This window comes from Pongo abelii, chromosome 8, assembly GCF_028885655.2.
Source record: "Pongo abelii isolate AG06213 chromosome 8, NHGRI_mPonAbe1-v2.0_pri, whole genome shotgun sequence".
NCBI lineage: Eukaryota > Metazoa > Chordata > Mammalia > Primates > Hominidae > Pongo > Pongo abelii.
The window spans coordinates 1,225,520-1,253,047 of record NC_071993.2 but is presented as its reverse complement, the minus strand read 5'-3'; the positions used below and the strand labels follow the sequence as shown (position 1 = coordinate 1,253,047).

Below are 27,528 nucleotides of genomic sequence, written 5' to 3'. Positions count from 1 at the left end.
TTATTGTGTGGGAGTCTAAGTCTCTTTGTAGGTCTCTAAAGACTTGCTTTATGAATCTGGGTGCTCCTGTATTGGGTGCATATATATTTAGAATAGTTCGTTCTTCTTGTTGAATTGATCCCTTTACCATTATGTAATGGCCTTCTTTGTCTCTTTTGATCTTTGTTGGTTTAAAGGCTGTTTTATCAGAGACTAGGATTGCAACCCCTGCCTTTCTTTGTTTTCCATTTGCTTGGTAGACCTTCTTCCATCCCTTTATTTTGAGCCTATGTGTGTCTCTGCACGTGAGATGGGTTTCCTGAATATAGCACACTGATGGGTCTTGACTCTTTTTCCAATTTGCCAGTCTGTGCCTTTTAATTGGAGCATTTAGCCCATTTACATTTAAGGTTAGTATTGTTATGTGTGAATTTGATCCTGTCATTATGATGTTAGCTGGTTATTTTGCTCATTAGTTGATGGAGTTTCTTCCTAACAAGCTAAAATATTCTTATGTTTACCCTAACCATGCTCTGGTTAAGCACACTTAAGAAAGAGGGCAAGAAAGAAAAAGAGTTAGGGAGGGAGGGAGAGAGAAAGAGAAAAAGAGAGAGCAAGGAAAGGGAGGGAGAAGGAAAAAAGAAGCTTCAGGAAATGACTGTGCATTATCTGTGAGCAGGAGTTAATCATTGTTGACAGGGTCCCCACTGTGTGGATGGAGATATATTCTAAAGGATTCGGGCTAATTAGTGAACAAATGTGAAACTGAGTGAAGCTGTAACCCTCTGAAGTGTGGACTTTCAAATGCGTGCACCTGGGGTCATGGTTTACACTCCCTCGTTCCCCAGTAGACCCCATATTTAAATTGTCAAGATGTGTCCATCTGCATTAGGTGATATTGAAAGGGCTTCCCTGCGGAAACACTGGAGGAACCTGTGATGCTGTTCCAGACACATCCACGTTGGAACCTGGGGATAATTCACCCCAAGAAACAAAGGGTCTCCTGGCTTCCTGCCCTATGCTGTTATAACCAAACTTTCCTCTCCCTGCACCTCTCTTTCCCACACACCCTCACTGCACAGCGTGTCTGTGTCTCCTTCTGCTCCTCTGTTGGACTTTTGAAGCCCTCATGCACAGCGCTCTGGACCCAGCCCCTGCAGCAGCTTCACCACACTGATGACAGGAAGAGGTGTGCATGGAGGCAGGCTCCCAGGTTAGAGAGGGGGTGGGCATCTGATCCCTGAGTGCTGACCCTGAAGAGGAAGGGAGGCGGAGTCTCGGGCTGAGGAGGAGCTCCCGATGGAGGAAAGCAGTCTCAGCTTTGGGGCCATCCTGGCAACAGGTGGCTCAGGGAGGAGCCAGTCAATGACAAGGTCAGTGGAAGGCAGAGAAGGAGAGGAGAGCGTGAAGCTACAATCGACAGCGGGTTCAGGGCAGCCTCCCCAACTTAGGTCAGTGCCTCCCTGTGTGGTTGGGTCATTACCCAAGAATGGGTGCTCTAACTAGCCAGCCAGATTTGAGCCCGGGGAACCCACACCTCAGTCAAGAAAAGAATAGAAAGTATTAGAGGTCAGCAGAGAGGGCGTGGAGCTCACAGGGCCTGAACACAGCGCCCCTCTGAGCTGATTCAAATATGATCTTCTTAAAAACAGAACAAAAACGAGCATACCAAGTGGTTGCTTACAGATGAAGAAAGCACTGTCACTTACAATATTTAGTCCATGAATTATTTATGAGCGCAGGCTTCACGCTCTCATTATTTCTGGTTTTAGTGCCAGTGAGGAGACCTTGTCAGCCATCCTCGGTGGGAGAAGGAAGAGACCATTCATCGATCAGACCAGGTGTTTCCTATTTGTTCCTTTGATATAAAAGAATGAGTTACTAATGGGGTGAAGAGCTTGCTCGACCCAATGCAAATGAGGAGATAAATAGACTTTTCAATCTATTAATTGCAAAGCGTTTGTTGTCATTCTACCTCTTTCTTGGGGGTAGGAAGAGGGCATTGAATATATTTACTAAATGTGAAATTACCATATTTATATCCAGTGAAACCTCGCAGTGTTGATGTTGAGGAACATAACTAATAACCTTCTCATAAGCTCACCTGGCCCCATCTTTTGATGCATGTGGTATCCTACCCCAAATTCTATGCATTTGGAGGTTTTATCCACTCGGAATGCCACTGGCTGCAGGAAGTGAGACAGCTGATTAGCAGTGTTGCAAACAAGCACCTTTTTATTGTCTCAGTAACCAACAGTGGCCCATGTGCCAGACAGTGGTGGCAGGTGCCATTCAGCCCCTGTGGTTTCAGGGTCTGTGGCCCCCTGGCGTCTCCTCATCCCGCCCACTGCTGCAGTTCATGCTCTCAGACCCCATCAGGGCAGGAGGAGGACATGTTCCATCCCACAGACTTCTTTTGGCCAGGATTTTGCTGCTGGCCACTCAGCTGTGCAGGAAGTAGCGGAGAGAGTTGGAAAGGGAGAGATTTACATCTCGGTCTCCACAGCAGAGCCAGTGAGGGAGGACAGCTTGGAGCTGGATGTTCAAGAACCAACACTGGTGCAGGCATCCACAGTGCCTGCTCACATCTCCTGGATCCTCAAGTCCCTCTTCGTTATTGAGCTGTAATACTGGGCAATACTCCAAGTTGAGCACTGTGCTGGGATGAGTGTGGAGAGGTCTGTGCAGCAAAAAATACCGCTGCATCTGCCTGTCCATTCTCATGCCCCAAAAGTATACTTCGGAAAAGTCAAGTTAATTCAGTAGGAGAATGTGCCAGATGTGCCACTGTCATGTAAACACCATTAGGTCCCAGGGCTGACATGTGGTTGTCAATGTGCTTGCTTGCCTGGACATCGCCTGTGTCAGGGCCCAGCTTGTCCTGCCCTCTGATGGGGCTGTAGTGTGTTTGACCCACCATGAGTCACAGACACACGTGTGACATGTTTGGGAGGGATCCCCTCCACTCTTATGAGGTCGCACTGTCTAGCAAACCATGCAGCCGGCTCCCCGCCCAAGGCCCACAGAAAGGTCACTGGCATCTCCTGAGTTTCCTCCCTCTTACCTCTAATCTCACTGACAGCCCATCAGGTTTAGAGAAGTTCCATTCCCTGATGGGGAACAGCAAAGAGTGTTGACCAGCTGACATCTGGTCACATCCCTGTCCATGGGCTGACCCTCTTTGGGTTGTAGTGGGGGCCACAGCGCCCGAGGCCATCACAGGTGGACAGCAGCCAGCGTCAGCCTGGCATGGTTTCTGGGCTCTCTCAGTGCCTTTGTCGTGTTGTATGTTATGTGGAGTGAGCAGCATGTTTGATTAGTGTGTAGACCCAGCGCTCACATGTGCCTGGCATAGGAGGCTTGGTGAGCGTCAGCTGCACTGATGAGGACAATCTACGTGACATGGCACCCAGGGCCAGTGACTGCCTCTTTTCCTGTCAGACCAACATGTGAATCTGTGTCTACAAAGCAAGCCCCAGCCATTTTGGAAGGAAAAAGAATGAGTGTTGAAACAGCAGAGTTATTCATTTCTGACATTCCTGGATCCAAGCACTCCCTCATGTTTTGGCCCCATGAGGAGCTCGGAGCACTGGCCCCACTTGCTCTCTCACTGGGGCTGAGCCCCAGCATGACTGGCAGTCTCAGCACCTGAAAGTGAGGGTGGCATGTCCTCTGGGAGCATTTTATAAGGAAATTAATGAGTATGTGATTACTGTGCTTATCCTGACAACTAAGTGCTGAGACTGAGAAACCCTGGCTTTCACGGCGTGTTCACAGAGTTGGACAGAGTCAGCATTTGGGATTCACTAATCAGTTGCCTGCCATTCTTTGAAGCTCCAGTACAGCAAATGGGGACCGCGGCATCTGTGGATGCCCACAGAGTGGGTTTTCTTTGTAGATGCCTCGAATCTACTGAGCACCGTATGTGTGCAACGCTCAAGAGAAACTGCCCCTCGATTCATTGGTTTCTCTTTCAAATTATCAAACCAAAGAATCTGCCTCAGTGAAGAGCACCTATTCCCAAACTGCATCCAATGACATCACACAGCCAGGTGAAAAAGTGAATATTCTGCATCTGCTTTTTTTCACATACTTGTGCTCCCCAAATTCACCTGACCATAAAAATAACCTGAAAACATTGCCTAAAAACAGATTTTCAGGAACCTCACAAGGAGACACTCATTCAATAGCTTTGGGGTTCTTGATTTATAGGAGGCTGGAGCCACATCTGTGATTTCAACACCAAAAGATTCCTCTGATCACTCAAGTATAAGAAAGAATGGCCAAAACTTGCTTGATATCTTTTATGCAGAGAGCAATTCTCCCAGTTCTGGTGAAGGCTACATGGTGGGCAAGGCTTCTACTCATCATCTCCACTCAGGAGTACCTGGGAAGAAGGTAGACAGTTCTGGTGATGTCACCCATAAAACAGGAGGCCCTCCAGAAACTACTACTGCCCCACAGGCACTGGAGTTCTACACCAGTAACCACACAGATCCGCCCCATCCTAACCACAGAGTCCACCATGTCCTAACCACAGAGCCCACTGCATTCTAACCACGGAATCCGCTGCATCCTAACCAGAGACCACGGCATCCTAACCACAGAGCCCTCTGCATCCTGACCATAGAGCCCACCTCATCCTAACCACAGAGCCTACCATATCCTAACCACAGAGCCCACCGCATCCTGACCACAGAGCCCACCTCATCCTAACCGCAGAGCCCTCTGCATCCTAACCACAGAGCCCACCGCATCCTGACCACAGAGCCCACCTCATCCTAACCGCAGAGCCCTCTGCATCCTAACCACAGAGCCCTCTGCATCCTAACCACAGAGCTCTCTGCATCCTAACCACAGAGTCCACCACATCCTAACCAGAGTCCACCACATCCTAACCACAGAACCCATCACATCCTAACCATAGCCCACCATATCCTAACCACAGAGCCCACCTCATCCTAACCACAGAGCCCTCTGCATCCTAACCATAGCCCACCATATCCTAACCTAACCACAGAGCCCACCTCATCCTAAACACAGAACCCACTGTATCCTAACCCAGAGCCCATCGCATCTTAACCAGATCCCACCGCATCCTAACCAGAGCCCACCACATTTTACCCACAGAGCCCACCGCATCCTAACCGCAGAGCCCACTGCATCCTATCCATAGAGTCCATAGCATCCTAACCACAGATGCCACCGCATCCTCACCACAGAGCTCCTTGTTTTCATGCAGGCTGCTCCCACTCTTCAGCTACTCTTCCTCCTTTACGTGGCCAGTGGTTACACACCTTCTAGTCCAGGACACAGGTCTCTTCTCTCTCCCTCTCTTAACACTGGCTTTGACATCCACGGTTGCCCCCTCCTCTGAGAAGGCGTCCCTACAGCTGGTGTAGCCCAACCACAGTGAGTTTCTGCTCTCCTGCCATGCTGCCTTCTCCCTGCCTGTGAGCATGCGCTGTGAAAGGAGCTTTGAGACTGCACAGTTTTTTATCCTCTTTCCCTTGAATAAGTTAGGTGTTTAATGCCCATTGAATGAATGGATGGATAAACAAACGGAAATACATTAAAATATGCCCTTGATACTTTAAAGCAAGTGAGTGCTCATCCTGGAATTGTTATTTGGCCCATGGTGCAATGCCATGGTCAGATTTAGTTGAAAGGTGTTCTTGAATGTGTCTTGTCTTTAAGCTTTCCCATACCAGCCCTCTTGTTCTCATTGCAAGAACATGTGCTTCATAGTCAGTAGAAGTAATAATGGAACACATGGTTTTGTGTGTGTTATTCTAGCAAGGGAAGTCACAGAAACATCCTGGTTGCAGATGGAAAAACAAATATGATTACAAGAGAATAGAAATATATGTATCATAATAGCTAAAGATGGCGGCATTTTTGCTGTGTATCAGGCACATGTTAAGAACTTCGCATTATTTTCTTTAATCTTTAAAAACTTTTTCCAAACAAGACAACTGAACACAATTAAATTCTTGCCTCAAGTAAGCAGCAGAAACAGGACTACCTGTGCCCTAGAGCCTGTTAAACTCTGACTACAGTGCTTTGTTATCTGATATTCCCCAGATGTATTGTCATTCATAGAGGAGAGCACAAAACATTTACACATAACTTGTTTTCCTTCCAAAATCAATGCATTTGAAATGTTTAGAGAATAAAAGCCCAGGGGACACTGGTGTCTTCTGATTCCTGAGGAAAGCCATAAATCAAGACCCTAGTGGAAGAAAAATCTCCCCTGTCAAAAGCAAAGCTGTTTCCTTTCAGTCTCAGTCCAATCATGTCCCCAACAGACAAGATGTCCCCAAGCCAGACATTTTAAAATCTACCTGATTTCGAACTAATTAGAGGGAATATAGAGAATGGAAGCAGAAACACTAGAAGATTAAAAAAAAATTGTCTTGCAGGAAAAGATTGAAAATAAAACATAGACTTTGGCCAAATAATGACTAGACGTGGGACTGCGGGCCGATCATGATATTCACTGCGAGTATTCAGAGAATACCAACCACAAGGAGACTGGGAGCTTTAAAGATGAAGTCTGGGAAGTGGACTGAAATTGTACAGAAGGTCAGTTAGGCTGAACATTGAAGAAGGTTTCCTAACACTGAGCGCTGATAAACTGTGGAAGTGTCTTTCTCAAGAGAAGGTGTGGAAACCCTGTTATCGAGTCATTAAATTCAGTGGGCACAGTTCTAGGAAACAGGGAGTCAGAATTAATTACACATGACACCCTTGGGGCAGTGTACATGTGGAGTAAAAATTATTCCTTTCTCTCTCTATCTTCTATAATTTTGAAATGTATTTCTTTGATGCTATTTGGTATATTTTACTTTCAGTTTTCTTCTTAGAAATTTGGTAATCCTTTTCCTCCAAAACCAGATATAGTATAAGGAATGTACCTTTAAAACATTGGAACAGGCTGAGAATGACTTAGTTCCAAGTAAATAAATAAAAGCCCATTCCCAGACATTGTCTAGAGATGGGTAATGTGCTGGGGAGAAGCCCTGTGTCTGCATCCATTTGTGCTGCTGCAACAAAGTACCTCAGATTGAGCCATTTATAAACAACAGAAGTTCATGGCTCACAGCTCTGGGGGCTGGGAAGTCCAAAATCCAGACGTCAGCAGGCTTGGTGTCGAGAGGGCTGCACTCTGCCTCCAGGATGGTGCCGTTGCTACATCATTTGGAGGGGAGGAACACTGTATCCTCACATGGCAGATGGGATGGAGGGCAAAAGAGGGCTGGACTCTGTCTGAAGTCTCTTTTATAGGGGTATTAATCCATTCATGAAGGTGAGCCCTCATCCCCTAATCACCTCCTAAAGGCCCCACCTTTTAATACCACCACAATGAGGATTAAGTTTCAATATAAATTTTGGAGAAAACACCACATTTAAACCATAGTACCCACCAAGTTTATACATTATCCCTTATTTTCTTTATGACATATGCATCTTTATTTCTTTAATCACCCAAAAACCATTCTTTGTGTTAGGGTTCACTCCTGGTGCTGGACATTCTATGGGTTTGGACAAATGTATAATGACATGGATCCACCATTGTACCATCATACAGAGTGGTTTCACTGCCCTAAAAAATCCTCTGTTCTCCATCTATTCATCCCTTCCCCGCCTCATCCCCTGGCAACCACTGACTTTTTTACATATCTCCATAGTTTTGCCTTTTCCAGAATGCCCTGTAGTTGAAATCATACAATATGTAGCCTTTTCAGATCAGCTTCTTTTACTTAACTTTTATTGAACTTTCCTCCATGTCTGTTCATGGCTTGATAACTGATTTATTTTTAGTGCTGAGTAATATTCCATTGTCTGAATGTACCATGGTTTATTCATCCATTCACCTGCTGAAAGATATCTTGCTTGTTTCCAAGTTTTGGCAATTATGGGTAAAGATGCTATAACATTCAAATACAGTTTTTCATTTCTTACATCTAAATATTGATCATTTGGAATTTACACCGGTACATGGTGTCAGATAAAGATGCAATTTTATTTCTCAGATGACTATGCAGTTGTTAGATACCATTAATTGGATGGTCTCTCTTTGCCTCAGTGGTTTGAAATGTGATTACCTTTGGCCTATACTAAATTCCTGCACGTGTTGGGTCAATTTCTGGACTCCCCACTTTGTTCCACCTGTTTCACTTCACAGCCCATCCCCACAGTGACCTGGCATGGAGCCTCTATAACCTGCTTGATGTACACTAGGGCTTGTCTCCAGCATTAGCCTTCTCTTTCAGAATTTTCTGGGTTTCCTTTTAGAATTAGCTTGCCCAGTTAAAAACAAATAACTATCTTAGTTCATTTTGTGTTGCTATAACAGAATACATGAGACTGGGTACTTTATAAAAAATAGTGGTTTATCTAGCTCATGGTTCTGCAGGCTGGGAAGTTTAAGGGCATGGCAGTGGATTCTGGTGAGAGCTTTTTTTCTGCATCATAACATGATGGAGAAGGTCAAGGGGGAAGCAGACACTTGCAAAGAGAAAACCAGAGGGGCATCATGGCTTCATTACAGCCCACGCTCATGGGAACTAATGCATTTCCTTGAAGACTAAGGGGCATCGTGGCTTCATTACAGCCGACTCTCACAGGAATGAACCCATTTCCTTGAAGACTAATCCATCTTGCCAGAGCAAGAACTCACTGCCTTGAGGACAGCACCAAGCCCTTCATAAGGAATCCACCCAATGACCCAAACACCTCCCACTAGGTCCCATCCCCCCCAACACCGCCACACTGAGGACAAAATCTCAACAGGAGTTTTGGCTACAAATAAACCATACCCAAGCCATAGCAATGGCAAAGCAAAACAAAATTATACTTTTTAACCAGGTGTCTTGTCCAAAACAAAGCACTATTGCTGTTTCTTTGGGAATCCTGTTAACTTTATAAATCATTTAAGAGAGGATTCATTATGTTAAACCTCCCTATCCAAAAATGTGGCATGTCTTCCTGTTTGTTTAAATTTCGTTGTGTCCTTCAATAGGATTTTGAAGTTTTATTTACTATAGTCCTTGGTCATTTCTTGGTAAACTTATTCCTATTATCTTGTTTGCTGCCATTATAAATGGAGTCATTTTTTCCTTTACAGTGTCTCTCTAGTTGCTGTGTGTCTATATGAAAGTTATTGATTTCTGTATATTAACTTGGAACCCTTTCACCATATTAAGCTCTCTCATTGTTTCTAGTAGTATGTCAACTGGATTCTCTGGAGGTTTCCAGACACAGAATCATAACATGTTCAGACAGTGCTTGTGTTACCTGCCCCTCTCCAATTACTATAGAGCTAATTTCTTTCTCTTGTTGTGCTCATCAATGGCTGTAGCAGACGTTCCTGAATGGTCATAAAAATGCCTGGAGTGCTTCCCCATAGAGCATGATACTCGTGTGTGTGTGTGTGTGTGTGTATGCATAAAATCACATTCAGGAAAAAAATCCCTCTGTTCCACTTGACAGTTGAGTTTTGATAAAAACTCAATGTTTTATCAAAAGCAGTTGTTTTATTTTGTCAGATGCCTTATCAGTGTCTGTAATTATGCTTATTTTTGTATTGCATATAAATCCTTTTTTTTTTTTTTTTTGAGACAGGGTCTTGCTCTGTTACCCAGGCTGGAGAGCAGTGGCGCAATCTCAGCTCACTCCAACCTCCACCTCCACGGCTCAAGTGATCCTCCCACCTCAGTCTCTTTAGTAGCTGGGACTACAGGCTCACGCCTCAACACCAAGCTACTTTTCATATTTTTTGTAGACTTGTGGTCTGGCTATGTTGCCCAGGCTGGTCTCAAACTCCTGGCCTTAAGCAATCCACTGTCCTCAGCCTCCCAAAGTGCTGGGATTACAGGTGTGAACCACTGTGTGCCTGGCCTTAATTTTTTAATATAATTGATTTTCACATTTCAGAAATAAGCCCACGTTGCAGGGACGTACTGTAGTGCTCTTTTCCTCTGCTACTTGATGGCTAGTATTTTGTCTAACTGAGGGTCCTCTGTTGTCTTCTTTGTTGTGTAGTCTACGTCAGTATGGCAATGATTTAGGCATTCCATGATAACATACAACCTGAAGGCTTCTCTTGTCTTTACATGCTCCGGAACACTTAAAATTGCCTTGAAACCATCTGCTACTTAAAGGTTCAGTCGAATTCTACAAAACTCACTGTGCTTGGTGCTTTGGCGGGGGTGCAGTAGCCCTGCTCTTTGGCCAGCTTTTCCACTTATTCTATAGAAATTCGTATACGTACATTTTCTGTGACTACTTCTCATGTTGTCTTACAGAAGGTAGTAGTTTTACTCTCAATAGCCATTTATAAGAAAAGAGATCACCAACAGCCACTATGTATGGAGTAATGCTTCTATACAAACTTGCGTTTTATTGGCTTAACAGCATCATTGGAAGGATTGGAGTAAATGCTGTTGGCACCACAGCCGCCCCATCCTGGGCTTCCTGATCTCCTGGCTCCGAGTACCGGCCAGGAGCAGCTCACAGCTGCGGCCTCCTCCTGAGAATGGCCCTGGTCACCAGAAGCCTGCATGCCTGGGAGCACCCACAGCTCGTTACTGACACATCACACACCCTTGCCTCACACTCCAGAGCTTCCTGCTGGGTCAGCTGGAGAAGGGATGTCAGGAGGACTGCCTAAGTCTTCCTGCACCTCCTGCATGCCTGGGAGCGCCCACAGCTCATTATTGACACATCGCACACCTTTGCCTTACACTCCAGAGCTTCCTGTTGGGTCAGCTGGACATGGGACCTCAGTACAGCCTCCCCTCACCTGGCGTCTTTGCTGCCCCATCCTGTCTTCCTGACTTAATAAGCTGCTGGAGCATCCCCGACCCAGACCCTGCTGGAGCATCCCCGACCCAGCCCCTGCTGAAGCATCCCTGACCCAGCCACTGCTGCAAGGCGGCCTGGCTTCGGGCACATTTTTACACAAAGCATTGCTCATTGAATGCAGAGCATTTTTGGTGCCCATACAGCTTGGCGTGGCCTCACCCCGACTCCAGCAATCAAGGATCTCCATGTGGGGAACCAGAGCACCGAAAAAGGAGATATTAGACACTTCTGTGAAGGGTTGACACAGCCCCAAATGCCACTGGTTTGTACCTGGAGGGTGATGCCCATAAACCAAGGACCCCATTTCTCCCCATAGGTATGAGTGGCCTTGACCTGCCTGTGGCCCCGCCATGGTGGCAGCACCCTTACGCTGTCCCCTGTGACGGGGGTGTTAAGCGTGTTTATCTGAATGCTGGTTGGGGCCGTTTCTGTTTTTGACACCTTTTTGCTCGCAGTCTTTAACTGCTACTGAGCTCTCTTCTCCACCTGACTATGCTGCCTGATGCCTCATCATCCTCATGGCACCGAGGGGAGAAATGATGACACCCGCCCTCTCCTTTCCCCCAAATTAAATCGGTCAGCCCCAAATTTGGCCATTCTTCATTAATGGGACATATCTCAAAATAATAAGAGCTATCTATGACAAACCCACAGCCAATATCATACTGAATGGGCAAAAACTGGAAGCATTCCCTTTGAAAACTGGCACAAGACAGGGATGCCCTCTCTCACCACTCCTACTCAACATAGTGTTGGAAGTTCTGGCCGGGGCAATCAGGCAGGAGAAGGAAATAAAGGGTATTCAATTAGGAAAAGAGAAAGTCAAATTGTCCCTGTTTGCAGATGACATGATTGTATATCTAGAAAACCCCATCGACTCAGCCCAAAATCTCCTTAAGCTGACAGGCAACTTCAGCAAAGTCTCAAGATACAAAATCAATGTACAAAAATCACAAGCATCCTTCTACACCAATAACAGACAAACAGAGAGCCAAATAATGAATGAACTCCCATTCACAATTGCTTCAAAGAGAATACAATACCTAGGAATCCAACTTACAAGGGATGTGAAGGACCTCTTCAAGGAGAACTACAAACCACTACTCAATGAAATAAAAGAGGATACAAACAAATGGAAGAACATTCCATGCTCATGGGTGGGAAGAATCAATATCATGAAAATGGCCATACTGCCCAAGGTAATTTATAGATTCAATGCCATCCCCATCAAGCTACCAATGACTTTCTTCACAGAATTGGAAAAAACTACTTTAAAGTTTATATGGAAACAAAAAAGAGCCTGCATCGCCAAGTTAATCCTAAGCCAAAAGAACAAAGCTGGAGGCATCACGCTACCTGACTTCAAACTATACTACAAGGCTACAGTAACCAAAACAGCATGGTACTGGTACCAAAACAGAGATATAGACCAATGGAACAGAACAGAGCCCTCTGACATAATGCCACATATCTACAACTATCTGATCTTTGACAAACCTGACAAAAATAAGCAATGGGGAAAGGATTCCCTATTTAATAAATGGTGCTGGGAAAACTGGCTAGCCATATGTAGAAAGCTGAAACTGGATCCCTTCCTTACATCTTATACAAAAATTAATTCAAGATGCATTAAAGACTTAAATGTTAGACCTAAAACCATAAAAACCCTAGAAGAAAACCTAGGCAATACCATTCAGGACATAGGCATGGGCAAGGACTTCATGTCTAAAACACCAAAAGCAATGGCAACAAAAGCCAAAATTGAAAAATGGGATCTAATTAAAGAGCTTCTGCACAGCAAAAGATACCACCATCAGAGTGAACAGGCAACCTATAGAATGGGAGAAAATTTTTGCAACCCACTCATCTGACAAAGGGCTAATATCCAGAATCTACAATGAACTCAAACAAATTTACAAGAAAAATTAAACAACCCCATCAAAAAGTGGGTGAAGGATATGAACAGACACTTCTCAAAAGAAGACATTTATGCAGCCAAAAGACACATGGAAAAATGCTCATCATCACTGGCCATCAGAGAAATGCAAATCAAAATCACAATGAGATACCATCTCACACCAGTTAGAATGGCGATCAGTAAAAAGTCAGGAAACAACAGGTGCTGGAGAGGATGTGGAGAAATAGGAACACTTTTACACTGTTGGTGGGACCGTAAACTAGTTCAACCATTGTGGAAGACAGTGTGGCGATTCCTCAGGGATCTAGAACTAGAAATACCATTTGACCCAGCAATCCCATTACTGGGTATATACCCAAAGGATTATAAATCATGCTGCTATAAAGACACATGCACACGTATGTTTATTGCAGCACTATTCACAATAGCAAAGACTTGGAACCAAGCCAAATGTCCAACAATGATAGACCGGATGAAGAAAATGTGGCACATATACACCATGGAATACTATGCAGCCATAAAAAAGGATGAGTTCATGTCCATTGTAGGGACATAGATGAAGCTGGAAACCATCATTCTCAGCAAACTATCACAAGGACAAAAAACCAAACACTGCATGTCCTCACTCATAGGTGGGAATTGAACAATGAGAACACATGGACAGAGGAAGGGAAACATCACACACTGGGGCCTATTGTGGGGTGGGGGGAAAGATAGCATTAGGAGATATACCTAATGTTAAATGACAAGTTAACGGGTGCAGCACACCAACATGGCACATGTATACATATGTAACTAACCTGCACGTTGTGTACATGTACCCTAAAACTTAAAATAAATAAATAAATAAATAAAAATCTTCCTGTTTCTCATTTGTAATGTGTGGTACTCAAGCACATTTTCTGGCTTCTTCCTCTCCCTCATCCTCTGTGTAAATTTCCCAAATCCTGTGGATTCGGTCCTTGCTGTGCTCTCTGGGTCCCTCCCACCAATCCACTCCTGAGGGCACTTCCTAAGTCCTCATGCACCATGTCCAGCCCCAGCCTCCCACCCAGTGTCCTGGCCCCTTCTCTCCTCCTGTGCAACCCAGCACTCACTCATGGGCAACAGTACTGCTGTCCTTCCGGAAAACCCTTTCACAGCTCCCATTGTCTATTGGTGAAGAGCTAGATCTTCAGGGTGGTATTCAAGGCCTCTGTGACAGATTTCCACCCACCTTTGAAGCTTCGCCACTTTCCCACACACATCTCCCACGGGCTCTAACGTCCCGCAGAATACGCAGATTACGCGGAATACGCCTGTGCCCTTTCCCATCGGTGCCTCTGGCTGCCATGCCCACTCTGCCTAGGACGCCTCCTCCCACCACCTGTGCAGAAGCTCCCTGGGTGTGAGTCCATCTCTCTCTTTTCTCCCTCTCTCTCCCTCACCGTCATGCTGGTGACATTCTGTGTACAGCACTTCCGCGACATTTCTCATATGACGTCTCGTGCTGCAGCCGTTTCTGACCGCGTCATCTCCCTCGGTCCAGGCTTCGCGTCTCCTCCTGTGTTGGGAGCGTGGTGCTGGCTGTGGGGGTGGGAATCATGAAAACCGAATATGCAAACAGTGCCCTTCTTGGGCCACGTCATTGTGCTGAGTGTAGCAGAGTCTGGAGCCAAACGGAGCTGGGGATCAATGAGGGGTGAAGGGAAAGCAGTTGCTTTTTTCTACAGCTCCAATTTCCACAGTATCCAAAGAGGAGGAGCAGGCCAGGGCCTCATGGGCCACGCACCTATTCCTGAAGAGTTGTCCGTTTCCACCAGAGACCGCACGTGCACCAGTCATGAACACTGAAACTTGTTAGGAATCGTTATCAATGTGTTTCCCGTTTCTCTAAATACTGTAACGAAGCTGGAACCTGCGGGGTGGTTTCTGCATCACGATGTTGTCCTTGTGAACCATTTCTCAACAGTCCACGTCACTGATGGCCTGAGTGAGACGGTGGCTCCCACCCCTGGCAGAGTCAGTAGCAGCCACCCACCCCGGCTCCCTATAGCCTTAGATCCTGGTCCCATCTGCTCCTCCACTTCTGGCACCCCCGCTGGGAGGGAGCCCCCACCCCCAGGATGGCTGAGAGAGGAGGAGGCCTGGACCTGGAACCCGGCAGCTGCTCAGGAACTTTCCTGGGGGAGGAAACTCAGGGGGGCTGGTCGTGTCCTGTTCTGATTAAAGTGGCGTGGGGAAGTCTGGTCACTTCCTGAGCTCAGGAGCAGTCCAGTCCCACCAGGGAGGGGGCAGTGGGTAGACAACAGGACCAGGACCATGGAGTTCTCTTCAGGCACAGAAACGGGGGCTGCTGGGAGAAGCTGGGATGAGCGGAGAGAGCAGTGGACATGGGCAGGAGGCGGGGGCTGTGCTAGAAGGAAGGAGACTGGACAGACAGACCCCAGCTGCAGACCCACGGGGGCAAGGATGCCACTGGGCCTCTGCGGGGCACTTTCCCAGTGCTCAGTCCCTCCCGGCCCCGAATTCTCCCTGGCTGTCACTGGTAGCTGCTGACACCACCCTTTTATCTCGCAAAGATAGATCCCGCAGTGAGGCCCAGAGAGGGCAGATGCCCTCAGGGCTCAAGAACTAAGTTCTCAGGGGAGAAAAAGTCACATCAGAGGAACAAGTGTGTGAGAAGTGCTCATGACCAGCCCAGCACTGTTTGCCGTGGGGAAGTTGATTTTATTTAAGATGGGAGGGAGGTCTGCTTCTGGCATGACATTAATTTGCATGTCATCTCTTCCAACAAATGATCCGGACATGTATTTACCAGGTAACTCCGTGGACGTGGCCGCAGTCAGCGGCTAACAAGTCTCTGTGCTGCCCTCACTTGGCCTGGGATCTGGGCCCAGCCAGTGGCTGTCACATCCCAAGGCTCCTGGGCGCCCGCAACATACCTGCCACCTCCAGCCGAAGGGCCTGGATGATGGATTTGTTATTGGATCGGCAACACTGACCCGTCTAATGACACGGACTCCCTAGGGAGCCCCTGCTTGGAGTATTTGGTGGAAATTCTGACTCACGTCCTCAAGGAATTCACCATCTAAGTGAAGAGAAAATACACATCCACACAGACCTGTTAGAGCAGAGCAAACATTGGCTTGTGTCTTCCAGCTTCTCCTTAAACAAAGTGATGGATATTATACTTTAAGGACATTACGTTGGGGGTTGTTTTTGAGGTTTGTTTTGTTTGTTTTCAGTCCCTGAAGAGAGTATCATTTTTGTGGATGGGGTTCCTTTGACTATGGTTAAAATGACACATCCAGCCTCCTTTCTGTGTTAGTGTGACAGGTTCATCAGCTCCTGTCCTGCGTTTCTGTGTTAGTGTGACAGGTTCATCAGTTCCTGTCCTGTGTTTCTGTGTTAGGGTGAAGGGTTCATCAGCTCCTGTCCTGCCCTGATCCCGTTGGAGGACAGGAGAAAGCACAAAGGTGGTTAGAGGCTGGGCAGGAAGCCCAGGCCGCAGCCAGCACTGCTCCCACTCACAGGGGACCTGGGACTCACAGGTGGAGAAAACTGCCCTGGTAGTAAGTTTGACCTCAAAACTCTGCTCCTATGGTGCCTAAGGAGCATTTCAGCAACCTTAAGGATAACAGAGGCACTTTGAGCGCGGTCTCAGGCCGCCATGGAGTAGATGGGACTCCCTCAGGTGGGCGGTCACCTGTGACGGCCCGGGGCACACAGAAGCCTCGCTTCCCAGCTCTCAAAATGCAGTGTTTCCAAGGTTTCCTAACCCATGGAAACCGCTGTTGTGAGACCCTGAAAAGACTGAGAAGGAGGGAGACAGAGGCCGTGGGCCGCGCTGCTCTGACACTGTCTGTGTCCCCAGGCCTGGATGCTCGGCAGGCGCAGGTCGTGGCCCTGTCCTCGGGGACCAAGTGCATCAGCGGCGAGCACCTCAGTGACCAGGGGCTGGTGGTGAATGACTGCCACGCGGAGGTCGTGGCCCGGCGGGCGTTGCTGCACTTCCTCTACACGCAGCTGGAGCTGCACCTGAGGTGAGCGGCTGGTGACGGGCTCCAGGGTAGGCGGATGCCGCGGCTGGGGGCTGCCAGGGAGCAGAGAGGGCCCCATGCCTGGCTCAGAACACGCTTCCCTCTATCCTGGCACAGGGTGAGCCAGGAAGCATCCCTTTTTATTCAGACTAGAGACATCCCTGGCACACCAATAGAGCCGCCGTGCGGGCTGGGAAGATGCTAAAATTCCAGGCTTCCTCCTTACTCCACGTTTCCCTCCAGAAAACACCTTTGCAGCCCTCATCCTCCTGGGCAAGGCCACCCTCTCCTGGCCTCGGTTCCCCACGCCCCCCACATTCCTGCACTGCCCCCTTTTCCGTCGTTGCCCTCAGAGAACGTGAGTGCAGTGCCCAAGGAGTGGCTTGGAGACACGCTGTCTTCTTGCCTTCTGTGCCAAGTACATGTGAAGAGGCCGCTGAGGCCCTGAGAACTGTGCCCCAGTATTGGGATTCCTGGGGTTCCCTGGCCTGCTCTGGCCATCAGGCATTGGTGGCTGTCATGGGGCAGCCTCCTGTCCCTGAGACACCTTAGACGGGAGCAAAACCCAGGTGGTTTGCAGCACGTGGCCTCTCCGACACACCCCCAGGCTGGGCCGTTCAGTCCCAAGGGCTGACTGTGGGCTCCTTGCCCAAAACGCTCCCTCCTGTGTCTCCTGTCTCCTCTTTCACATCCCTTGAAGCCATCTGCGTTCCTCAAATCCATGAGTAATAGGACCTTGGGGGGCTTTGGCGAGGGTCATCTCCATGCCCATTAGCTGTGCAAAAGCCACACAAAAGGAGAAAGGCCCACGTGCAGCCCTAAGCAGACGCTGCTGGAAACAACACCTTAACACATTCAGCTCATTCTTTTTTTTTTTTTTTTTTTTTTGAGATGGAGTCTTGCTCTGTCGCCCAGGCTGGAGTGCAATGGCATGATCTTGGCTCACTGCAACCTCTGCCTCCCGGGTTGAAGCAATTCTCCCACCCTCAACCTCCTGAGTAGCTGGGACTACAGGCGTTCACCATCACACCTGGCTAATTTTTGTATTTTTAGTAGAGACGGGGTTTCATCACGTTGGCTAGACTGCTCTCAAACTCCTGACCTCAAGTGGTCCACCCGTCTCAGCCTCCCAAAGTGCTGGGATTACAGGCATGAGCCACTGTGCTCAGCCCACACTCAGCTCATTCTTATCTGAGCCTCTGAGCAGGGAGCCACAGGTTGAACCCATCCCTCAGTTCCCTGAGGCCTGCGGGGTGCGGCAGGAGTTGGATATGGCAGAACAGAAATATCTCAGAATGTAGGGAAGGATTTCTCCTAAATGTCCACCTGCTCAACTGGGACTATCTCCAAGATCGCTCACTCTTGTTGTGTCAGAGAAGGCAACTGGGCCAATATTTACCAGAAGCTGGTTACATGCTTGGTGCTGTGCCACCAGCTGGGAGGTCCACAGACAGGTGCACCTGATGCCTGCCCTGCATGGGGAAGGAGCACAGGGGAGAGGGGTCCAGGGCAGCCACGTGGCTGACAGGCCCTGCGCTGGGGCCCAGGCTTGGGACACATTTGCCAAGGTTCCTGGGGGAGGCAGCTGGGGCAGTGGGGGACGGTAGCTGTGGGCGGAGTCTAGGCACAGAGGCAGGAAGGCTGCTGGATGCCGCAAGGGCTTCCTGTGGAGAAAATGTCTGTTCTTTACCTGTGTGATCTCAGGGCCCCACAGAACACAATCCATCACCCATGGGGCAGAATGTGTGAAAACAGCAAGACCAGCAGAAAGTAGATGACCAGGAAGCAGGGAATAAACACCGGGACACAGGGGAATAAACACCGGGAGGCAGGGAATAAACACCGGGACGCAGGGAATAAACACTGGGACGCAGGGAATAAACACCATGACGCAGGGAATAAACATCGGGAGGCAGGGAATAAACACCGGGAAACAGGGGAATAAACACTGGGACGCAGGGGAATAAACACCGGGACGGAGGGAATAAATACCATGACGCAGGGAATAAACACCGGGAGGCAGGGAATAAACACCGGGACGGAGGGAATAAACACCGGGACGCAGGGGAATAAACACCGGGACAGAGGGAATAAACACCAGGAAGCAGGGAATAAACACTGAAGAAGGAAATGCAGGTGCATTCGTTCAGCGCCCCCTCCGGTGGGGCCGAAGTGGGGCTGCTCAGCTCGAGCTTCACAGCTGGTGGGAGTTTTGCAACAGGCCAAATGATTCACCATCAGAGAGAGGCTGGGACCTCTCCCACCCCACCTGGGTCATGGCTGGATGCAGAAGGAAAGCCGTTTCCCCACAGCTCTCCACTCCCGCCCGTGCTGGTGACCGAGCCCAGGCCTTCCTATAGCTCCTTTCCTCCTTTGAATCACACACAAGCTGCCCACTTAGGCTGCGTCAAACCCACAGTCCACTGTGAGGTATGGCCATGAGCAGCACTGGCAAATCCACAGAATCACAGGTGTATAGACAGATAGATGTGGGTGAACAGCAATGGGAAAAAATGGCTTGGTAAAAGATCATGGTGGGGCTGGGTGCGGTGGCTCATGCCTATAATCCCAGCTCTCTGGGGGGCCAAGGCAGGTGGATCACCTGAAGTCAGGAGTTCAAGACCAGCCTGCCCAACATGGCAAAACCCTGTCTCTACTAAAAATACAAAAATTAGCTGGGTATGGTGGCATGAACCTGTAATCCCAACTACTCAGGAGGCTGAGGCAGGAGAATCGTTCAAACCCAGGGGGCAGAGGTTGCAGTGAGCCAAGATTGCACCACTGCACTGCAGCCTGGGACAAAGCGAGACTCCATCTCAAATAAAAATAAAAAAAGGTTCATGGTGGCTCGCACCTGTAATCCCAGCACTTTCAGAGCCTGGGGCAAGTGGATCGCTTGAGCCCAGGGGTTCCAGGCCACTCGGGGCAACAAAGCAAGACCCTGTCTCTACAAAAAAAGTAAATAAATTAGCCTCACATGGTGGTGTACACCTGTAGTCCCAGCTACTTGGGAGGCTGAGGCAGGAGGATCACTTGAGCCTGGGAAGCCCAGGCTAGAGTAAGCCATGATCACGCTACTGCACTCCGGCATGGGCAGCAACAGAGCAAGACCTTATCTTTAGAAAAGAATAATAATAACCCTGACAGGTAAATGTCAATAGGGGTAAGAAAGCGGGGTTTCTGCCAGTCATGTTCGCATTCATGTAGTTTCATTGCTGCTTCTTCTAGAAGTGTTGGTGCAGGGAAAAGACACACTATGGGGTGTGAAGAAGGAGAAACTTGGGGGCCAGGCGCAGCAGCTCACACCTGTAATCCCAGCACTTTGGGAGTCTGAGGTGGGTGGATCACCTGAGGCCGGGAGTTCAAGACAAACCTGGCCAACATGGTGAAACCCCGTATCTACTAAAAATACAAAAGTGAACTAGGCGTGGTGGCGTGCGCCTGTAATCCCAGCTGCTCGGGAGGCTGAGTATCGCTTGATACTCAAGGCAGAAGAATTGCTTGAACTCAGTGGGTGGAAGTTGCAGTGAGCCAAGATCGCACCATTGCACTACAGCCTGGGCGACAGAACAAGACTCTATCTCAAAAAAAAAAAAAAAAAAAAAGGAAAAATATAAAGGAAAACTTGGGGAACAACTCTACAAAACAGGACTCAAGCGTTCACCTGGTTGGAACGTCTCTGGTTTGGTTTGTGATAAATGACCCCAAACCTCTTTGTTACCCTAGCAAGCGGCGCGAGGACTCGGAGCGATCAATATTCGTGCGGTTAAAAGAAGGTGGCTACCGGCTGCGAGAAAACATCCTCTTCCATCTCTACGTGAGCACCTCCCCCTGTGGAGACGCAAGACTCCACTCTCCCTACGAGATCACCACAGACCGTAAGAGACGACGCTTTTACCTTCTGTAGGCCAACAGCCCCCAGCTCCCTCTATCTGGGACTCTGTCCTGGGCTTTCATAGCCCAGTGTGGGGACACGGTGTGTGGGGCCTTTGGATACTGGAAGGGGATTGCATCTACAATTAGTGGGATAACCATGCCTCCAAAATCTTAGTCTGAAATGCTCAAGTGATTGGCAGAAGAGTAGTCTGAGGCCTAAAATTAGCTACCTAATTGCCATAGTTCTCTGCTTTAATAACTCAGACATTCCCTGTGTCCTGGGCTGGGAAAATGGAATGAAGGGAAGGCCAGTGAGAGTTACGCAGGCTGGGAGCAAATTCCGACTGGCTCTGCTTGCCTTTGCTCACAGCGCTGGGGAGGAAAAAAGCTCAGCTTTTGCAACCAAGCCAGGGATGAGTGATTCCCTGCAAAGGGGTCTCCCCAGGTGAACTATAAAGTTCCATTGCAAACCCGCCCTGTGAGCATTTATCGGTGGAGGTGGAACAGAATGCATCCATGCAGCCCCCACCCCTCTGTCCTTTCCATCAGCAAAGGGCAGTGATGCTGCGATTGCCAGGGTTGGAGGGCAGGGCGGGGCTCTCCCTTGATGTCACCCTTGACATCAGCAACTCCATGATAAAAGAAAAGGTGCTTCAGGGAAACTCCTTTCATTTTAATGATGAAATCCTATTGCTTAGTGCTATCTGCATATGTCACATACATATATGTATATACCACATACACCACACACACACCACATATACCACACACACCACACACACCACAAAACACACTCATACCACATACACCACACACACACCACATATACCACACACACACATATACCACACACACCACACACACAAAACACACACATACCACATACACCACACACAAACCACATACACCACACATGCATACCACATATATCACACACACATACCACACACACCACACACCACATATACCACATGCATATCACACTACACACAAACCACATACACCACACACACCACATATACCACACACATACCACATACACTACACGCATACCACAGACACTGCACACACACACCACATATACCACACACATGCCACATGCACCACATGCATACCACACACACCACACACAGACCACACACACCACACACGTATGCCACATACACATGCATATCACATACACCACACACACATTCACATGCTCCCACACCCTTTCCAGAAGCAGTTCCAGGCAGATCTTTCGATGCAGACAATGCACGTGGTGTATGGAGTGGTGTGTGTGCTATGTGTGTGGTGTGTGTGGTGTATGTGATATGTGTATGATGAGGGGTCCAGTCCTGATGAGGGAGGAAATCTCTGGTAGACATACATGGACAGCACATAGCTATTAAGGCTTGGCTTTGGCCTGACTCTCCTCCGGTGGAAGGCTACATGGTGTTTTAGTTACCAAGGTAAGGAAAATTAAGCATTTTTGTAACGCCCTGCTGTTGTCCAGGCTTGTCATGCAGCCTCCACCAAAGACAAGAAGGTGTGGGGAAAATGCTGTCTTTAATCTCACATGAGCTTAGCCTGATTCTGCAGTCCTCACATGCGATGCTGGCCCAGAAACATTCCTACTCCTTTTTGCAGACTTCCCTCCAGCCCCACTGCTTTCCCTTTGGGATGGCTGGATAGGGTTCTCTGTAAGTGGATCCTCTGGGATGGCTGGACAGGGTTCTCTGTAAGTGGATCCTCTGGGATGGCTGGATAGGGTTCTCTGTAAGTGGATCCTCTGGGATGGCTGGATAGGATTCTCTGTAAGTAAATTTGGGTAGCATTTCCACACCCTTTGGAAATTAAATGAGAGAATCCCGTAGTAAATTTGGGTAGCATTTCCACACCCTTTGGAAATTAAATGAGAGAATCCCGTCAAACTGGGAATGAAGAAAAGGAAGCCTGTTCAACATCAGGGACTTTTAAAGGAACTTCCTGCAGGAGGGAGAGAGGCGGGGCGGCCTGAGCACCTGAGAAGTGGACACAGCCCTCCCCAGAGGAAAGGGAGCCCAGTGTGGCCCCACAAGATCACACAGGGCACCCCCCACTACCAGGCCAACTCAGGAACAGAGAGACAGAAAAAGCACCAAGAATGGCTTCATTTTCACTGGACATATTCAGCAAGCCAGAGCTACATGATACCAGCTCACCCTATAAAACTGTGAAATCTGGTGCACTGCACAGCTATTGGGAATTTTGTGAAATCTGGTCCATTGGACAGCTACTGGGAATTACCTTTCCATTCTTCTTTAAAGGGTTGGCATCGTAAAGACCCAGCTAGGAACCCTCAGAATCGAGAGGAAATGTCCCGCCAAATGCTTGGGGTTGGCGCTAAGTTATCCAGCCTCTTCCTTAGCTAATGTGTCCCTGGGGGAGCTGGGAGAGGGCTGAGAACAGCAGGAGCCTTGTCCACGCCTGACACCCTGTGGTCTCCCCAGGGGACAGTTCTAGTCCACTGGGCCTCCCACGCCTCTGTACGTCGATCACCAACGGCAGCCTCTCCAGCCAGCCCTCACTTCCAGCTGCAGTGTCTGTGCTTTAGAAGAACAAATGCATTCTCCGAGGCACCCTGAGCTTCACTTCCAGACACAGATGTCTTTTATTTCATGGTGCTTTTAAGAAGTGGCAGGTGCTGGTAGGAGAAAAAATTTTTCTCACATTTGTGCAGCAGATATGCCAGGCAACACTGAGAAACTCCTGCCTGCGCTGCGCCTCTGCATTGGGCTGGTGCCCCTCCTCCGTGCCTCTGCATTGGCTGGTGCCGCTCCTTCCTGCCTCTGCATTGGCTGGTGCCGCTCCTCCCTGCCTCTGTATTGGCTGGTGCCGCTCCTCCCTGCCTCTGCATTGGGCTGGTGCCGCTCCTCCCTGCCTCTGCATTGGGCTGGTGCCCCTCCTCCGCTCTCCTATCTGGAGAGCGTGGAGAAGGAAGGTACTTGGTGAACTGTCCTATAACAGGGACTCGTCTGCCAAAGTCACTCAGTAAAGGCAGGAGAACTCAAGTTCCTGCTGTTCTCTGCTTGGAAGGACCCTTCAGAGAGCTGGCTCTGCATCCTTCGAACTGCCTGAGGAAGGCAGAGACCCTCAGGAACAACTCCTGCCATTTCCCCTGCAGAGAGATGCTTTAAGCTCCTTTACAATAAGAGGCAGGGGTCTCCACGTTGCTAACTCAGGCGGTGTATGTCTTTGTTACCCTTTAAAGAGTGTTGGACCATAGATAAGGGGATGCAAGTGGCCAGGCTTTTGCTGTGAGGGGCTCCTCCAGGGCTAGCCAAGGGCAGTGTCCATGGTGACAAGCCCCCAAAGGAACGGCTGGCAGCGGGAGCTGGACACCTCCAGTTTGCACTGTTCCCAGAGGTCTGCAGCTGGCACTGCCTCCCTCCTATGGATTAACCCTGCAGAAACCCAGCGGCACTGCCCCTCCAATTCAGAGGCCCACACTCCCAAAAGAAGCCCAGGGAACGAAAGAAGCCCTGAGGGCCACGATGTTATTCTCACAAATGCAGAGGCCGCAGAGTGCAGAGAGCTCAGTCCCCTCCACCGAGACCTTTGCTGAGGGCCAGAGGAGCTCATCTGAAACCGAAGGAGACTCTGCATGGATGTCTCAGTCTTCTCCAGTGCTCTCTGCCTCTGGCCCCTTCTGGACCTGCCGTGTCTCCTCTCACCAGCGCAGTGCTTGGTCCTGGTCACTTGAGCTCATCACTTCCTCAATCTCCCCTTTGGCCTGCATCAAGCTATTGTGCATCTCCACAGTGGCCACGCCTACTAACCTCTCTCTCAACTGTGCCAGACTTCTCCCTTTCTGAAACATATATACCCATACATACACAAACACACACAGAAGCACATGTGCACACAAACACACATAAGCACATGTGCACAAAAAACATATATAAGTACATGCACACAGGCACAAACACATAAGCACATGTGCACACACAAACGTAAGCACATATGTACACGTACATAATCACATGTGCACACATGAACATGCATACATAAGCACATGTGTGCACACATACGTACATGTGCACAGACAAGCACATGTGCACACAAACATGTACATAAGCACATGTGTGCACAAACACATGTACATAAGCACATCTGCACATATACACAGATACATAAGCACGTGTGCACAAACACATAAGCACATGTGCACACACACATACATAAGCATATGTGCACACACAAGCAAACCACAGGTATCTGACGCATCAGATCTATCAATATAACCATGAAGTGATTAAGTCAAAGAGAAGTTTTGTGCCCAAGATTGTTCCCCCTTCTTTTAAAAATGAAGGAACACAGAATAGAGCATAAGAAAAAATTTCTGTAGATAGGTTTAAATAATCATTACAGTAAGTGTCATGTAACCAAAGGCCCAGGAGAGAAGCGAGTCTGACTTGGGGTTTCTAGGAGCACACTTCTGACTCTGGTGGCTGCTGAGCAGCTGCCTCCCAGCAGCAACCTGGGTCCAGCTCAGCAGGACCAGGAGTTCCCCGAGCCCCAGCCACCCGAGGCCCAGGCTCAGGGGCTCCAAGTCTTAGACACAACACGAGGGCCCTGGAGTTGCCATCAAGCCCCACTTTCCTGGGATGCATGTGGCTCGAGAAATTCTAGATGTCCCGATTTTATTTTTCCCCTCAAAAACATTTGTCTAGATCATAAGTTCCCCATTCCTGGAGGCCTTAGACATGGTATCAATGCCAGTTGGTCTCAGGTATTTCGGGAGCTGTCGCCTGCTAGCTTCGGAAGGCATTCAAAGTTTGTTGTTTCCAGCTCTGGCTTATCTACCACGGTCCCAGGCCAGTGTTTACCAATGCAGCTCACCCCCATGCACTCTGGCCGAGATTCTGATGCATTCGGGGCAGAGAGGCATCCAAGACTCTAGTTTTCTGAGCACAGGTCGGGTTTTGAGCCACCAGGTTTGAACTCCTTAAATCATCTCTTCAGACTGGGCATTTGTTTCCTTGCTGGCTTTGTAGAAAGGGCTTGGAGGCATGGACAGCCTGGTAGCCTGTCTGTCTGCAGAGGCCAGGCAGAGCTTATGGCCGGACTCCCAACTCTGTGGCATCACGGGCAGGAGTGAAAAGTGTTTGTGGCGCATCGCATGCGACCGAGGGGAAAGTTGCTTTGCGACAGGGACCGCGGACTCAGTCTTCAATGTCATGCAACCCAGGGCTACTCCATTCATCTCAGGCGACTCAAAACTGCCACATCTGTGGCTTTCCCCGGACCTAGAAGGGCCAGGTCAGTTAAGGCAGGGACAAATGCCTGAAAGACATTTATTCCCACAGCCAGGAGAACATGCTGTGCGTGTCTATGTTAGAGTCAGGGTTCCAATGACTGCTCTCAGCACAGACTCAGAGGGTGACGGGTCCCTTAGTGGCCCTGGGAGGCCTGGGATAGAACTCAAGCAGTTCTGAAAGAGCCCAGATGGAGCAGAAGATGAGGATCTCTGTACTTCACTGTGGTTGAGCAGCTCCTCTCCTCCCAACCCACCAATGACCTGCCTGCAAATTCTTCTTTCTTGGCATGGTTTTTAAATAACCTGGTAAACTCAGTTCTTACAGCCATTTTCTGAGAACTTAGCAGCTTCAATTCTCCAGTCTGTGTCCAGAAAATGCCAAGAAAAATAGATTATGTCATATATTTACCTACAAGTTCATGCTATGAGCCTAGTACGTTCTAAGCCAATTATATTCAATAATTAGAAAGGTAGTTCAAGATATTTAACCAAAATCCCATAGGAAGTCAGGGAATATAAAATATAGTTCCTTAAATTCCTGTCTTCAGATTTTCCCATTGAGTTACAGAAATATGCAAAATATGATAATATCCGTGCATTGTAGGATAATGAATTTTAATGGCCTTATAATCCAGCATCACTATCATCATCATCATCAATCAAATATGGCAAAGTGCACCCACATGGCCACATGGTAACTACTGTGGATAGTATTATTACAATGAATACTGGGTTGCTTCACAGGCAGACTTTCTGGGATATGCCTTTTGAAGACAGTTTGAAAATCTAAAATTTATTTGGTGTTTAAAAATATTTTCCTCTTTTCTCATGCCTGTGGTTTGTATCATTTTTGGTGCTCTCTCTCCCCCTTGTGATTGTAGCAACCATTCATCGCTTTTTAGATAAATCTTTAGCTCCCCAGGGGACAAACCTCTTGTTGTTTGTCTCCAACTCCTTTTGATTCTCCCCTAAAAATAAAAGATTCACTTGAACAATTTTCTAAAGCACGTCCTCATTTAGAAATGAGGATCTAGGGGGAGGAGCCAAGATGGCCGAATAGGAACAGCTCCGGTCTACAGCTCCCAGCGTGAGCGACGCAGAAGACGGGTGATTTCTGCATTTCCAACTGAGGTACCGGGTTCATCTCACTGGGGAGTGCCAGACAGTAGGTGCAGGACAGTGGGTGCAGCGCACCGTGTGCAAGCCAAAGCAGGGCGAGGCATCGCCTCACCTGGGAAGTGCAAGGGGTCGGGGAATTCCCTTTCCTAATCAAAGAAAGGGGTGACAGATGGCACCTGGAAAATTGGGTGACTCCCACCCTAATACTGTGCTTTTCCAATGGGCTTAAAAAATGGCACACCAGGAGATTATATCCTGCAGCTGGCTCGGAGGGTCCTACGCCCATGGAGTCTCGCTCATTGCTAGCACAGCAGTCCAAGATCAAACTGCAAGGCGGCAGTGAGGCTGGAGTTCGGGGGGGGCGGCGCCCGCCATTGCCGAGTTAGTTGTTTGATTAGGTAAACAAAGCCACCCAGAAGCTCGAACTGGGTGGAGCCCACCACAGCTCAAGAAGGCCTGCCTGC

At 48.5% G+C, this 27,528-nt stretch overlaps 1 protein-coding gene across 1 annotated transcript in view; it reads left to right on the top strand.

Annotated features, from left to right (window-relative positions):
* ADARB2 (adenosine deaminase RNA specific B2 (inactive)) overlaps positions 1–27,528 on the top strand; it is a 535,334-nt gene that overhangs the window by 464,368 nt on the left and 43,438 nt on the right. Inside the window, exons 5-6 of the mRNA XM_024253699.2 lie at positions 16,623–16,791; positions 20,515–20,666. Coding sequence (XP_024109467.2) covers positions 16,623–16,791; positions 20,515–20,666 — 321 coding nt within the window. The remainder of the gene's footprint in view (positions 1–16,622; positions 16,792–20,514; positions 20,667–27,528) is intronic.